A 15,477-nucleotide genomic window follows, 5' to 3' on the forward strand; every position below is an offset into this window, starting at 1 on the left:
CAATTGTGCTAATAATTAGATAATATTCAACTAATGTATCTCTTCATTAGCACCTTGTAATGCTTGCTCTCTTCATGAGCACCATTTTTGTTAAAGAACTTTATAACAACTCAAATGTTGTATCTATTAAGCACATCTTTGATAAAGAAGTTCATGAGGTAGGTAAGTGATTGGGTTAGGGTTTCCAACCCTTGTGGCTTTTTCACTCTTTTGTGTCAGTGCTATATACAATGTGAACATGATGTTGAGATGAATATGTAGTGTCTACCCTCAACACCAACATCATGAAGTAGGCCTTCCCTCAAGATGATGATTTGCAAAAATGAACGACTTGAACATTACATTCCATCACACTTTCTTAATGGGAATGCCCTTTTTCTAAGTTAAAGTAAGAGCTTGTCACTCTTTCCCAAGTGGTTTGGTACATATATTTGTAACATAACACAATGTTGCATTGTGATGCCACCAAGTGATGCTCTTTCTCTCATGGAATGCTCTCTAACTTCAATGTCATTTGTCCTAGAGTGATATACTAGATTTTAGTTTAATGCTTGAGACAAATAATATATTGTTATCGGCTTCGTTGCATAAAAGTAATTTGTTTTTGACAATATTCTTGTGAGCCATATAGCATCACATAAACTTGTAGTGAGTGTCCTGTATGTTACTTTTGTTGAAGACAGAGAAAGAATTGGTTATTTGTTTGACAACCATGATATAGCAACTTGACCAAAGACAAATGCATATCCTATAGCAACTTTACTAAAGAAAAATGTGTATCCTTGTTGGATCTGCTGCATAGTCACTATCACAGTTATCTATGCAACCTTATATTACTTCCTCTATATTCCATTTCAAATTGCCTTGTACCTCAAGGCTATCTTGGCTTCATTCCATGAGATGTTTAGAATTTTCCATGAATTGTGCTAGTGAACTTATTGCATAAAAAATATCTAGCACTGTGATAGTCTAGATATTTAAGAGATCCGACGAGTTGCTCATAGACAAATCAATTGATGGAGGTGGTAAGGAGCCAAACCTTTGTGATGAGCATGGATGCTTCCTAGTCATATGACTACCAATGTATTAGGTCATGTGGTGACCAAGACTTAGGAATCTTGGTGCTAATATACAAAGGGCACGATACCAAATGGTGAACTCAAACTTTCAAGGACCCACCAACTTACATGGCCTTAATGTTATGTGAAAAGTGGACAAAGCCTCTTAATATAATCACAATGACTATCTCCATTCCTTAAAACTATGCAAGCCATGCCAACTGCGCTTGCAAAATGCTTGGACCCCACAACACTATCCACACTCTTTAGTACATTGGTTGCATGTCATTAGGTGAACTTATCCTTGATTCTAGGATTTTTTGGATCTTTGGCAAGTTTCAAATTTAATTCCATGGGAATGGCTACAATCTTGCAATCTTCCATATGAAACTTCTTTAGGAGACTATCCACATATTTTTGTTGGCTTGTGAAGGTCCTATCTGAGTCCCTCCAAACACTACCACGATACCAATGCATAAGTCCAAGATCTTTCTTGTCAAACTTTGTAGCTAAGTCTTAATTTCATCTTGAGCTCCTTGTCATGATTTGACAATCTACATAATACAAAAGTACAAGATAATGTCTTCCTTGTGAGCTTATAGTAGAGAGAATGATTAGCAATGGACTTGATGTATCCCATATCAACAGAATACCTATCGATTCTATCGTACCATCTTCTAGAATCTTTCTTTAAGGCATAGATACTTTGCTTGGTCTAAACTCTTCCCTTGGCTTACATTTTAGAGGCCCGCAATAGTGATCATTCCATTCCTTGTAGCCTTGGAACTCATTATTGCAAGCATCTATATCCTAAGCTTCACATGCCAATAAGCCCAAACTTGCAAATCAAGTGGACTATCTCTTCAAATCGAATAGGTTTGAAACGTTTATATAGTCTTGTTATTGTGAAAAGCACCTATATGCTTTTAGTACTTTAGTCAAAAGCTTAGCTTTTACATCAAACTAAATCAAGGGCATAAGATGAAACCAGATCAAAGGCTTAGATTCATGACACGTGGCTCAAGGGGCCCAAGCATCTCCTTGCCATAAAAAAAGTAAATCACGGGAGGAAAAAGTTGATTGAATAATAGAGTTGGCTTCCAAAGAAGATTAGCTGCGACAAAGCTAGAATCCCTTCGTTTCACACGATTTCTGGTTCCTCTTGGATTGCTGCACCATGCAGGAGCCAGAAATCATCGCGCCATCAGCATGCCAGAGCGCCGATGACACAGAATGTCCTCAAGAGCCTTGCTCACTCGACGGTGTCTTCCACTCTAATCAGGCTGCTGGACCCTGGGTTCGCCTTGGTAAGGTTGACTGAGTCGACTTTATTTGGATCTCTTTGGTAATGCATATAAGACAAATCCATACATACGTTGCGTGTATCTCTATGCGTACTTATGTACTTACGAACTATACACACCGTATACACGCATACATACGTTTGTACGTCTAGCCATCAATTTGTTTACGGTTAATTTTTTAACCCAACTGTAGTGTGGCTTTAACGTGGAGAATCGAGTGAAGTTACCTATCTGAGACAGGCTTTGTAAACCAAGTGAATAATTAACTCTTGAAGACTATAAAATCCATTCGTCTCTATCTATCCAGTCAATGCCTGTGGGTGAGGTTAATGCTTGTATAGCGGATCAAAGGGACCACTCTATCGGCAGGTAGACCTCTACGTTGGTTCATACAATCAAGTCACCCTTGGGTACCCTTTGGCATAGACGGATGCTATGATCTTGACCATGACTCTATCCCAACGTTGGGAGGCTAGGAAATTACGAGTACATGGCCTAAAATAAAAACGAAACACAAAGTTCTTCCCATAGGTAGTGTGGAGCTTGACCTTCTTCCAAAACTCTACCTCATTAGGTGTAGGAGTAAAAATAGCTCCAATGCCTAGTCACCTTGTGAGGTCTTATTTGCGATATTTTTTAGATAATGGATTTTGCAAGATAAAAGTACGTGCTTTTATTGAAAAAAAAGAGATAAGGGACCTGCATTTCATATATATGAAATAATTATTTATATATGTATGTTTATATAAATTCAAATAAACAAACAAACAAACAAATAAATATATTATATATACATCATACATACTTACATACATATGTATATATGTACGTATAGCTAGGACTTGAGAAGCACACTTTGTCTCTAGCAGAGAGGAGCCTTGAGCCTTGAAATTGCATATGATGGTTTGCAATCTTTTGTATTGATGTTGCAAACCCTAAAGTTTTATTCTACTATCCTCTCGTGGCACGGTTAGCTTTTTAAGTGACCTCCTGCTACTTGATCTATTGCAATAGAGACTCTCTGTGTTGCGGCATCTCGATCAAGTAGAGGCAAACACAAACTTGGCCCAAAACCACGTTTCTCTTGAAAGAGACAGTGGTACCGTCCTCCAATCTCATAGTATGCTGGGCAAGTGCATAGGAACACTCCTCTGGCTCTACCTCTACTAGCCTCTGCTCCCTATGGGTACCTGTGGCTATCCCTGCCTCAATCCTCAATTGGTGGGACGGGCCCGTATCTACCCAATGGTTGCGGTAGAACTCGTACACCACAATAGAAACATGATTTCCTATACTAATACACATGAGAGCCAAGAGAGAGGGCTGCCCACGGTGACAGGTGTAGAGCTATCCATGCAGGATTAGTAGCCAAAGCCTTGGCGGCAAACTTCGGCCTCTCTGTGCAACTTCGGCCTCTCTGTGCAAAGGAAAGAATCGAGATTTGAAAAAGCATATCTCGCTCAAACACATATGACTCTCAGCTCATAGGAGAGAGATGAGGAGAGACAGTGGATATGAGGCACTGGTGGAGTCGCAGTTCTATTTAGATCACACTTGAGACTGGTTATATCTTTGATGTGGAAGGAGGAGCATGCACACCACATGTGGGTACGAGGCACGTGACACGCAACCGATTTTCATTGTATGCTACTTCCCCCTGAACACATCATCATAGTGCATGAGGTCACCATAGAGGGCCACAACCCATACACGATGATATCACGGAGCTGTCCAGGCAAGGGGGATTCTCCTCCTGGGTGACTTCATTGCACGTATGTGCAGCAAACAGGTTGGCTTGCTTGACTTCGGAGCTGACCCTCTTAGAGTACCGGAGATTGATCCAGTAGAGCTTGGGATAGCGAGGCATTTAGAGGATGCACCACAGGTCATAGGATATCCGAAACCTACTTGAGATGGGAGCAGTGCATGACTTGATCGTATATAACGGCCTTCACAGATAGCCGCTATTTGGAGCGCTCATTGTTTCTTACCTGATCACATTCAGCATGATTTCATAGTGCCTCCCCCCCTTGGGGTGGATCACTCTTCTTTGGCATTTAGCATATCGACCACCACGCCAACTATAGGACGAGACCCGTAGGCTCCCAACTGGGTTCATGCCCTAGTATATGAGCCACTTGTCTCATGAGCTACTGACCCCCCTTGGAGATGATACACACTTTGGTATTAATGGTCCAAGCTGCCGCTGTCAAGTCTTTCCCCACGACTCGCTCTGAAAAGTGTCCCCCAGCCGGGAAGATGCCCCAGAATCCATGGTTTGATGAAGAGTGCCGAGAGATGAGATCTCACCTTGTACGTGAGTGGGCCTTGGGGCATCTCATGACACCGGAGGCACAACGGATATCACATCAATTGGCGCGCCGAAAGAGACAGGCTCTTCTTTCACATAGGATGGATGAGACGATCATATCATTTTGAGGAGGGGATTCCACTATCACAATAGGGCTTCTCTCATCTTCCAGACAGTAACATATCTTCATAGGGTTTGGGTCCTACCCAGTTGGAGACTATCGAGGGTGGCACTAGAGTCATCTAGATGACTAGCTAAGAGAAGGGTTTATATTCAGATGGTTTGGTATTCAGATGGACCGCCTCCCCCCTTCCAGTACAGCTTGGATGCCCTGTCCCTTCAGATCTCACAAGATAAGATCAACCATATCATACGGTTGGATCTACTCCACCTCTACACATGAGGGACTACTATGCGCCCCGAAAGCTTTGTCAGACTAGATAGAGAGCACGATCGGAGTGAAGTAGGGATGCCCCCTCTCATTGTCCCACCACCCGTGGGCTCTATAAGAAATCGTAGATTTACATGTGCTAAGGAATAGAAAGGAGACTGAAATAGCAGAGAACAATGAATATTTGTATTGCTTGAGTGTCTGTAGTGTGTCATCCATACAGTTGGGCCTCTCTTATATAGAGAGTGAAGAGTCACAAATGAAAAGGTGTGTACTCCAAAGTGTATGTGCATGAAGAGGTGTGTACCCCTTGTGAAGGGTGTGACCCTTGATGAGAGGGTACAGTACAATGGTAGTGTCTCTTCAATAGAATGTCTCTTGTGAAGATTTGTACCTCATAGGAAGTGTCCCGTCGAAAGGGCATACCCTTCCACAAATGTCCATTCATCAAACCATCCATAAGTCTAAGGTATAGAGAAAGGAATACGTCACAGATCGTGACAGGCTCCTTGCTGCTGTCACGACTAGCCACACATCCCCCATGGGCCCTCCGCGACACTCAACAGCCCTCACGGGGGGTTCTGCTATCACGAACAACTACACAACCCCCTCCCGGGCCTTCTTTGACCTCAACAGTCTATACGGGGGGGCTAATACGTACCCTAGAAGCTTTGTCAGACTAGATAGAGAGCACGATCGGAGTGAAGCAGGGATGCCCCCTCTCACTGTCCCACCACCCGCGGACTCCCTGCTGCTGTCACGACTAGCCACACATCCCCCATGGGCCCTTTACGACACTCAACAGCCCTCACGGGGTGCTATAGCAAAGAGTCACACAACCCCCTCTCGGGCCTTCTTCGACCTCAACAATCTATACAGGGGGGCTCCACTGTCCTCGAATCAGCTAGCCCCCGCTGCGCTCACACCAATCTACCATAGGGCGGCCAAGAAACCGCCAAGAAGCTGCCAAGAAACAGCCCTAGAGTGTCTTGACCACTCTAGGGGTTGTCCAAAGTCGCCACTAACCCAGCCATCTTTCCCCCTCTCAGTCGGCCCTGTCGGACCTACACTCCAAATTTCTCCTCATCACGCCCCACTTCTGCCCCCCATCATCCAGCCCCCCCTTCACATCCCACCCTTACACACTCCATGGTCACACGATCCCGTCAGATTCCTAGGACCATGTTTTCCTAAAGATACACCACCAGCCCAACATGAGAGGCAAAGCAGGATCGTCTTATCCAGAGTTTGGGCTAGGAGATATCACAGCTCTGCCGAAAGGAGATGGCAGCCATATTGACAGCGACACACAGGGGCCCGCAGTTTAGGCTGTTGAGGCACAAATAGCCACCATACAGTCAGCCATTGCAAAGACCTTTAGGTGGGTGGATGTCGCGAAAAGGGAACCTACAAAGGCCACCACCATTTTGGAGCAGCAATAGAGGTCCAGTAAGGCTCTTAATGTCAAAGTCCCCATAGATGAGGTGATTGGCTTCGCGACTTCCACCCTTGGGGTTCAGGTACATGGGATCGATGGGGCCAGGCGTATTGGGAAGGACCCCATACATGTATAGGCATGCCTCGTAGTAACGCTCAATTTTACGTGATCATCCAGACATCCACCTTGATGAGGATCTTACACCCGTTTAAGTGGAGGAGAGGCGTACCCTCCTATAGCAAGGGGATGTGGCCTGCAAGGAGGGAAAATGGGCCATAGCTCGAGAGGGGCGGTTTTTGATAGGTCCTCGACGGCATTTGGTGGCCTCCTACGGGGTCTATGAGATTCAGAACACCGAAAACCCTGACTTGCAGTGTTTGGAACTACGAGGGTACGTTATGAGAAAATTTCTCGGAATCATACACAAGTCGGGAGATAGCCTTTTATACAGAGATACACTAGAGCCCAAAGTGCCCTTTGCCCATAGTCAGTGGATATACATGGGAGATGGCATTTTGGGATGAGACCTGGGAGATACGAGGTGTTCGTGCGTTGGGAGGGGTGGGAGTGCTGTATTGATCATCTCTAGTTGGGACAGTGTCACAAGAAACGTTTCTAGAATTTTACAGGCGTTTCGTCTAGAAACACCTATAAATATGTATTTTATATATATATAATATATATATTACGTAAGCACAGTGCACACATACCTTAGATACACACATACACAGTGGGCACTCTGAAATTCAAGAGACAACAGCCTACAGGTGAGAAGTCACAAGCCTAGAGCCTATAGATGACAAGTCACAAGCCTACAAGACCATGACAAGTGCATGATTTACTTTTGTGGTTATTACTATCCGGTGGTGGTGGCTCTGATCAGCCACGTCTATGGTGGGTAAGATGGCTGGTAATCATGAAGCAAACATCCGGTGGTGGTAACTGGCAGGTGAGTAATTGCAAGCCTCTGCAGTGGTTGGTAATTAACTGCCAGCCCAATGAAATCTTAGCCACGACAGATGTGGCTAATGAGAGTCACCACCATCGAGCAGTATTACTACAAACATAAATCATGAAGCCTAATCACCTCTAATCATGCACTCTACTGAGCATGCAAGCCCGATGACTGGTAATTAACTGCACTGTCCTGATCATGCAAGCTCAGTGGTGGTAGCTGGCAAGTGAGTAATTGCGGGCCACTGTAGTGGCTGGTAATTAACTGCCAGCCCGGTGACTAGTCGGTCACAAGCATACAGCCTACAACCTACATTAGTAAGTACAGCCTTCAAATTTAATCACGATCCATTCAACTTAAAAGTTCAAGTGTAAAGTCTAAAGTTTAAACTTCAAAATTTAAAATGTAATGCCCATTTAAAGTTCAAACCTTGAAGAAGCATTGTGAAAGATGCTCCTCAATCCTCAGCCAATGGGACGAGGCCCATATCTGTCCATTGGCGATGTTGGAAAGGTCACCTCCCCATCTGTAAGCCCCCATATGAGGAGGGCATGGGGGGGGGGGTGGACCTGCTGGGATCTGAAGGATGCCCACATGGGCAGCAAGATGGCTGCCATGGGGACAGGAATCAGAGAAGATAAGGTGCCTGATGTGGAAGGTAGATGGGCAGGTTCAGGGCGTGACAAAGACCTGCAATGATGGCGCAATAATGGCGGGGTATCCCAGGAGAGAAGGCGGGATCTTCCGCCCGCCTAGGGAACGAGAAGGGAAAGTGGAATGCTGCCAATGTCAGCTCGGGCTGGCTCGTTCAGGCTGTTGCTGCAGCTGCATGACCAATCGAAGGGTAGAGGGAGCCGGTTAAGATCTTCCACGTCATCGTCTGGGAGGCAAAAGCAGTGGGGGGGGGGGAGCTAGATGGAGTTCGATTTGGGAGCAGTGGGAAGAAGAAGGGGGGGATGGCTTGGAGAGTCGACAGGGAGGAGGCAAGGGGAGGTCAGGAGAGCTCGAGGAAGGGGGGGGAGGAGAGGGCAGGGGGGCGCCATCGCCATAGCCATAGCCATATAGCCCACAGGTTGGTGGGGAGGCAAGGCGCAGGTCGGCCAAATAGGCCTGCAAGAGGGCCTCAAAAGGTGAGGCCCCCCAGTCAGTTTTGGGGGGCAGCAAAGTCGGCCAGAAGGCCTTTCTGGTTGGTGAGTTTTGAGGGGGTTTCTCCTCTATAAAAGGGGTCCTTGGGGGGGCATAAGGCATCCAGCAGCTCAGCAGAAAAGGGAGCAGCCAGAAGACACTTCCTTGGGCCTCATCCTGGAGGTGAAGGAGAGTAGAAGGTGTGCTGCAGACTGGGCTCTCAAGGGCTGAACCTTCGCTGTATCTCAGGCCAGCAAGGTGTTGTAATCTGGACAGAGAGTCTACATATGCTCAAGGTGGAGCACGCAGGCTCACCGGCAGATAGTAGAAGTACATGGTGGTAAGATCAAAGGACCACGCTTTAGTGGGGTAAAGGCAGGGACCTTGCTAAAGGACGAACCTGATTCAGAGGCTCTTGGGAATTGACTTCCACGGTTGGAGGACGGAGAAGGAGGGTGACTCAGGTTCAATCAGGTGCGTACAAAGTTCTGGTCTAGAGAAGGCTGTGGTTTAGCAGTGGAGATGGCAATGTCAGAAGCAGAAGCCTCTTCAGCCCCTTCTCTCTCTTCCTTGAGTTCTTTCTTTCACCATCCCTAACTTTGGAGAGTTTGGGAAAGTGGATGGGACTAATTATCCTATCTGGAAGGTGAAGATCCGGAGTCATTTAGTGGCTCGAAAACTGTGGAAACTGACAATGGGAACAGAGGCAAAGCCGGAGGATGTGGTGGACAACAATGGGAGGATACTCATGCCAATAGATGGAGAGGAGCTCGAAGCTTGGGAAGATAGAGATGCCCACGCCTTGTCATTGATCATAGGGACAATGGTGGACTCTGTGCTTCCTCACATCCAGATGACCGACGTCAGTAAATGCGTGGGCCATTTTGAAGGATCTATACGAGACATATAACACATCACGGATCTTGCTTCTTCAGCATTAGCTCTACAACTTGGATATGGATGAAGGAGATTCGGTACACTTGACAAAGGTCAAGGTGGTGAGGGATCAACTAGCATCGGTTGGTCAAAAGGTGGACTCGTGCCAGTTGGCCTTGATGGTACTGAGGAGGCTACCACGGAGTTTCAAAAGCTTCGCTATGATTGTGACAGGAGGACAGAGGACTAAACCTCTGACTTACTTCTCCAGGAAGAAGCTCTACAACAACGATAACGATGACAAGGCGTTGCTGGCAAGGGATAACGCTGGCAAAGGAAAGGGCAAGCCTAACGGTGGCCAACCCAAGAAGGATGACTCTGGAGATGACGAGGACACTTCCAAGAAGAGGAAGCAGAAGAAAGAAGTGCTTCTATTGTGACACGCCAGACCATTTTGCGAAGGATTTTAGAAAGAAGAATGCGGACCAGAAAAACAAGGAGTTCGACTCAGATTCAGATGGTGATATAAAAGCCAAAGCTAATGTGGCAATTGAAGAATTGTTCTTGATGACATCTCCGTGTGTTACTAAGGTCAGATATGCCGACCTAGAAGCCACAGTGAAGATGTCGGACATTGAGATGTGGGCCGACAGGGAATCAGAAACCTTAGTGAAGGTGAAGGACAGCATGGAGTGCTTGGAATCTTCAAGTGCGTGGCTGTTGATACTGTCACGATTGTAGATTCCATGGAATAGCAAGCACACAGGTTGATCTGGTATGTACTTGATGTTCTTAATTTAAGCCTTTATAGCATAGAATCTGCTCTTCATATGTCTCAAGTAATGCAAAATTGGAAGGAATGGGCCTTCTTTGAAGGCAGAAGGGGAAGTGTGGGTGCTTCTTCAAATCTCAGACCAGATCAACCTGAGTGCTTGGAATCTTCAAGTGCGTGGCTGTTGATACTGTCACGATTGTAGATTCCATGGAATAGCAAGCACACAGGTTGATCTGGTATGTACTTGATGTTCTCAATTTAAGCCTTTATAGCATAGAATCTGCTCTTCATATGTCTCAAGTAATGCAAAATTGGAAGGAATGAGCCTTCTTCGATGGCAGAAGGGGAAGTGTGGGTGCTTCTTCAAATCTCAGACACAGATTGCTAGAAGGTGATGGACAAGGTGTACTAAAGCTAGAAGAGTACTTGCTTGAGAGCTTAGTAGGTTATCTGGAAATAATCTTGGGATTTCATTTCTCGAGATGGTTCTTTTGTTGCGGACCTTGCCAAAGGAAGGACGGGTTGAGACAGGCCCTCAAAGCATGGTGCCTGGATGACTCTAGGTTGTTCACTCATTATTAGGGGGACAATTGAAGATCGTGGCGTTTGGATTGCTCTAGTTCGAAGGCAGGAACGTGACTGAAGGTGGCGGTGCCAACGGGTGCTAGGACCGGACCTGGAGGAGTAGGAGCCACAAGTTGAAAAGCCAGGAACCGGAATTGACACCGGATTGTGCCAGCGGGTTTCATCATGGGAGCTGTTGGGGCAATGTCATCGACATGTTGGCATTGGGCCGAGATGTGTCGGTGAGAGGGGTGTTGGAAAGGTCACCTCCCCATCTGCAAGCCCCCATATGAAGAGAGCATGGGGGGGGGTGGACGTGGGATCTGAAGGATGCCCACATGGTTAGCAAGATGGCTGCCATAGGGACATGAATCAGAGAAGATCAAAGGTGCTTGATGTGGAAGGTAGATGGGCAAGTTCAAGGGGTGTTGGAAAGGTCACCTCCCCATCTATAAGTCGCTGTATGAAGAGAGCATGGGGGGGGTGGACCTAGGATCTGAAGGATGCCCACATGGGCAGCAAGATGGCTGCCATAGGGACAGGAATCAGAGAAGATCAAAGGCGCCTGATGTGGAAGGTAGATGGGCAAGTTCAGGGCCTGATAAAGACTTGCAATGATGGCAGGGTATCCCAGGAGAGAAGGCGAGCCAGGTGGCGAAGCTTGTGGGCAGGAAGACAACCTGCAGCAAGCACTGTACATGGCGCAGCATGGAGAGGGCAGCCAGCAACCTGGAGTCAACTGTTTGGAGGCTGGTAGGGCTGGTCACAGCCAGCCTACCAGGCCTGGAACAGGGCCAGACTATGGGGGCCTGGACCCCACAAGGTTTGAAGGGCGTATGCCCTGGTTTTATAGCCCACAGGTTGGTGGAGGTCGGCCAGCAGGTCAGCCAAATAGGTCTGCAAGAGAGCCTCAAAAGGTGAGCCCCGCCAACTGGTTTTGGGGGGCAGGAAAGTCGGTTTTGGCAGGCAGCAAAGTCGGGCTCAAGTCTAGAGATATCCGGCAGATAGTAGAAGTACGTTGTGGTAAGATCAAAGGACCACACTTTATTGGGACTTTGGATCTATCTCTCTTTGTATTGTGTCCAAAGTTTTGGACATAAATATATTCTTTTGGTAGCTTCTATATCTGGCTGGATCATTGTCTATTGATGAGTCTGCACATCTATTTGAAGCACATAAGTTTAAGAAGTTTGTGATTCCACACCTCACACACATTGTGTGAGCTCCTGGGCTATTCTATCAGTCTTCTGCTGTGCGTACCCTCTGTTGGTTGATTTCTAACAGGCGTTCCCCAGGGCGTGTGAGACTCGTTTGTCCTCTAGATCCTGGGGTCTGATAATGTATGGAGTTGGAGTCGGAGGTGAAGATATGATCAAAGGTGGAGTGTTGTCTCCGAAAACCTACCTATCCCCGCGCCCGCTGCATGTGTGCTTTTGCATAGGAGCGGATCTCTCTCTCTCTAGTACTGATCCATAAATCTTGGCCAGTGTATGACCAATCATGAGAGAGTACAATAGTTCTCAGTATCCATGGGGTCTCCTGCTTTATGTGTCGACACAGTGGTGGTGGTACTCCAAGCAGGGGGGGAGCCGTGGCATAGCGCATGATTGAACATCTGAGCTAGGATCAAGGCAAAGACCTGTCCATGTGCGAAGTGCTCGATGCGTAGCCCCTCGTGATCTTGGGCTCTCTGATTGTGGAGCCGGCATAGTGCAACTTGCACATTTTGTGCCGTAAAAAAAATGCATGTGGTGGGCCTGGGAAGGGCGGACATATCAAGTGGTGTTTGAAATGGGGCGTCATAGAGAGATGTCGCATATGTGTGCTACACATCAGGGTCTTTGATGGGAATAGGTGACTTTCCCTCAGATAGGAGTCACCAGGCAAGGGCAGAAGCACCTCCTCCATCATCGGTGAGAGGAAAGACCGCCTCTTACGTCGTGTTAGAGAGAGAGAGAGAGAGAGAGAGAGAGAGAGAGAGAGAGAGAGAGAAAGAAAGAAAGAAAGTCTATTAACGTCCACCGGAGACCAAGAGGTCTATGGGACAACATGAAAGCCATCTAGTACATCAGCTTAGGGAGGGCGCAGGGCAGCTCCCAAGGAGTGCAAAAGCAGCTACATTTATTTAGAGAGTACAAAGAGGCATGGTCTAGCAAGCCACCCTCTTCTAAACACTTGCGTGTGTTTGGATGTGAGGCTTATGTTTAGATTTAAACTCTCTAATGAGTGCTATCCCGTCCCGGTAGACTGCCCATTTACCATCCTTCCTGGCAGCCCGAACCTTTGCTAATTCCTTTGCCTTATCCTTCAGTTGAGCCTTGGTGAGTTCCTCGGCTATCCATATCTTCTTTATACCATCCATTTGGAAGCCCCCCAATTCTGATTTTCAAAGCATTATCCTTTCTAGATGCATGTTCTTTAATCTCTTCCTGAATATCAGGTTTGTTGACCTTTGCATCAAACTCCACGCTTTGTTGACCTTTGCATCAAACTCCACAGTCACTTCTTGCTTGGCTGTCTGCATTTCAGTATGAACTAGATTCTTGACTGCAGAGACTAGTTGGGGGGTAGGGGGGGAAGCATTGCATGACTTTGTAACCTTGTCAATGACTTCCTTCTTACCAGGTCCTTCCAAGACTTGAATTCTAGCTATGGCATATGTTAGCTGCATCCTCAGCTCTCTCACTTGATCCTATAGGAAGTAAATTTGTTCATGATATCCAAGAATTGGTCGGTCAAAAAGACCACCTCGTTCATATATATGTGCATATGGGGAAGGCGTCCTGGCTGCCACTGTGGAGTATCTGGTTTTGTTACTGGAGGCTGCTGGAGTGGAAGGGTTTTTTGAAGAGGAGGAAGGTAGGCTGGGCCATGCTTTGTTGGCCATATCTCCTGTTACCCCCTAGTTGGGCTGGGGGTTCAGCCCAGCTAGGAGAGGCTACGGGAGGAGGGGCGGAGAGGCTACGGGAGGGGGGGGGCAGAGAGGCTATGGGAGGGGGGGCGGAGAGGCTACGAGAGGGGGGGAGCGGAGAGGCTACGAGGGGGGGGGGTGGAGAGGCTACGAGAGGGGGGGAGCGGAGAGCTCCATTAAAATCATTTGATTGAAGAGCTGGACAGATTCGTGTGCTCACAAAGGACTGCAAAAGGTAGTACAGGTGTACTTTCAAGTGCTATATCCAGCATAGAAATATTCAAAGATGATTCGCACTTCATCAGAAGGGATGTTGGGTTGTTCAGCAAGTAAACTCTGCATAGCTTGAATGGTATGATAGAGCACAAACAATGGAAACCTTTAAAGAAAGAAAGAGAGAAAACCAAGTCAGAAATACACCATGAGATCAGAAATTCCTTGTAGGGGAACTGGAGGTACCTATGGTAATTGTAAATGATAACGCATTGAAGTGAATTGAGCTTAGAGTTATAGTCCCGCCAAGGGTCCCAATGGGCATCTTGTTGTCTTTGCTCAATAGAATGAACTTGTGGTCATTATAAAGTGGCCTGGTGTCGTGATGTTGTTATGAGGGTGGTTGAATGTCAAGGATCCTATGTCCAGGGTCTTGCAAGTTTGGCGCTTTGAAGACTTGCAAAGGAAGGTTGTTAGATGTTAGGAAGTCGCACATTTGTCCTATCTTAGAGGGCTCACACGTGAAGAACAAAACTGTGATAGTCTGTTTTCAGGGTTCGGCTCTAGGTCTTATGAGTCTACATCTTTGCATGGTAATGTACAATAAATTTTTTATTTTTATTTTTTTCAAAGAAAGGAACCTTCTATTAATGCTTGAAAGATTTCATACAAGACAACAGCCCCGAAGGTGCTAAGTATGAAAAAGCCGGAAAAGGCTGAAAGAAAGAAACCGTCCTGTTCTAGAGAAACCCAGCTCACTGCCTAGGGGATCTCTGGAACTGGGGATAACAGCCAAGTGGGGGGACTATACAGCCAGCAAATTCCTCGCGGAGTGAGATGTAGAAAACACCTGCAGGCCAAGCCTTGCAGAAACGAGCACGCCTCTCGATAGTCGCCTTAGAGCCTAGAGTCACGCGATCCCAGGTGGACTGTAGAGTGTTAATGATATCCTACCATATGGCAACTAGGGTAGCCGCGGGTGGAACCGGGTGCTCACCCATCACAAGACTGCAGCAAGCCACCCAAATGTTCCAAGCCGTGATGCTGGCTACCACCTCCCAAACACTGTCCTCCTTAGAAGGAGGAGCTAGACTGTCAAGGGGGACTGCCTCGTAGAGTGCAATCCTCTGGATGCTCTGACTCTATATCCGGTAGGCTGGGGAGATCTCATCAATCTAAAACGCATGTCCTCTCTAGTCGCTATGAAGACTCTGCATACGTGTCATGATCCTGAGGGCTCCCATCCAAATCCTTGCTGCGCTACGACAGCTCCACAGGCAATGCGGGATAGTCTCCAGGATACCATCGGAGCAACAATGGCACTACCCCTGCACTCGCATCTACTCCAACCACGGTCCGATGGGCAAGCCTCCGTGGGCGGTGTAAGAAATCCTAGATTTACTATATTTACAAATGTGCTAAGGAACAGAAAGGAGACTGAAATAGCAGAGAACAAGGAATAATTGTATTGCTTGAATGTCTGTAGTGTATCTGTAGTGTGTCATCCATACAATTGGGCCTCTCTTATATAGAGAGTGAAGAGTCACACATGAAAA

The 15,477-nt window shown here is 46.7% G+C and overlaps 1 protein-coding gene across 1 annotated transcript in view; it reads left to right on the forward strand.

Annotated features, from left to right (window-relative positions):
• Positions 1 to 2,014: 2,014 nt before the first annotated feature.
• The window catches only part of LOC147897275 (RING/U-box superfamily protein), a 71,966-nt gene continuing 58,503 nt past the window's right edge, over positions 2,015 to 15,477 (forward strand). The window contains exon 1 of the mRNA XM_087380590.1: positions 2,015 to 2,365. Within this exon, the coding sequence (XP_087236716.1) occupies positions 2,236 to 2,365 (130 nt within the window). The 5' untranslated portion in view covers positions 2,015 to 2,235. The remainder of the gene's footprint in view (positions 2,366 to 15,477) is intronic.

The sequence above is a fragment of the Dipteris shenzhenensis genome, chromosome 10, assembly GCF_047967505.1.
Source record: "Dipteris shenzhenensis isolate YYH24624 ecotype China chromosome 10, Dip_SZ_1.0, whole genome shotgun sequence".
Taxonomy (NCBI): domain Eukaryota; kingdom Viridiplantae; phylum Streptophyta; class Polypodiopsida; order Gleicheniales; family Dipteridaceae; genus Dipteris; species Dipteris shenzhenensis.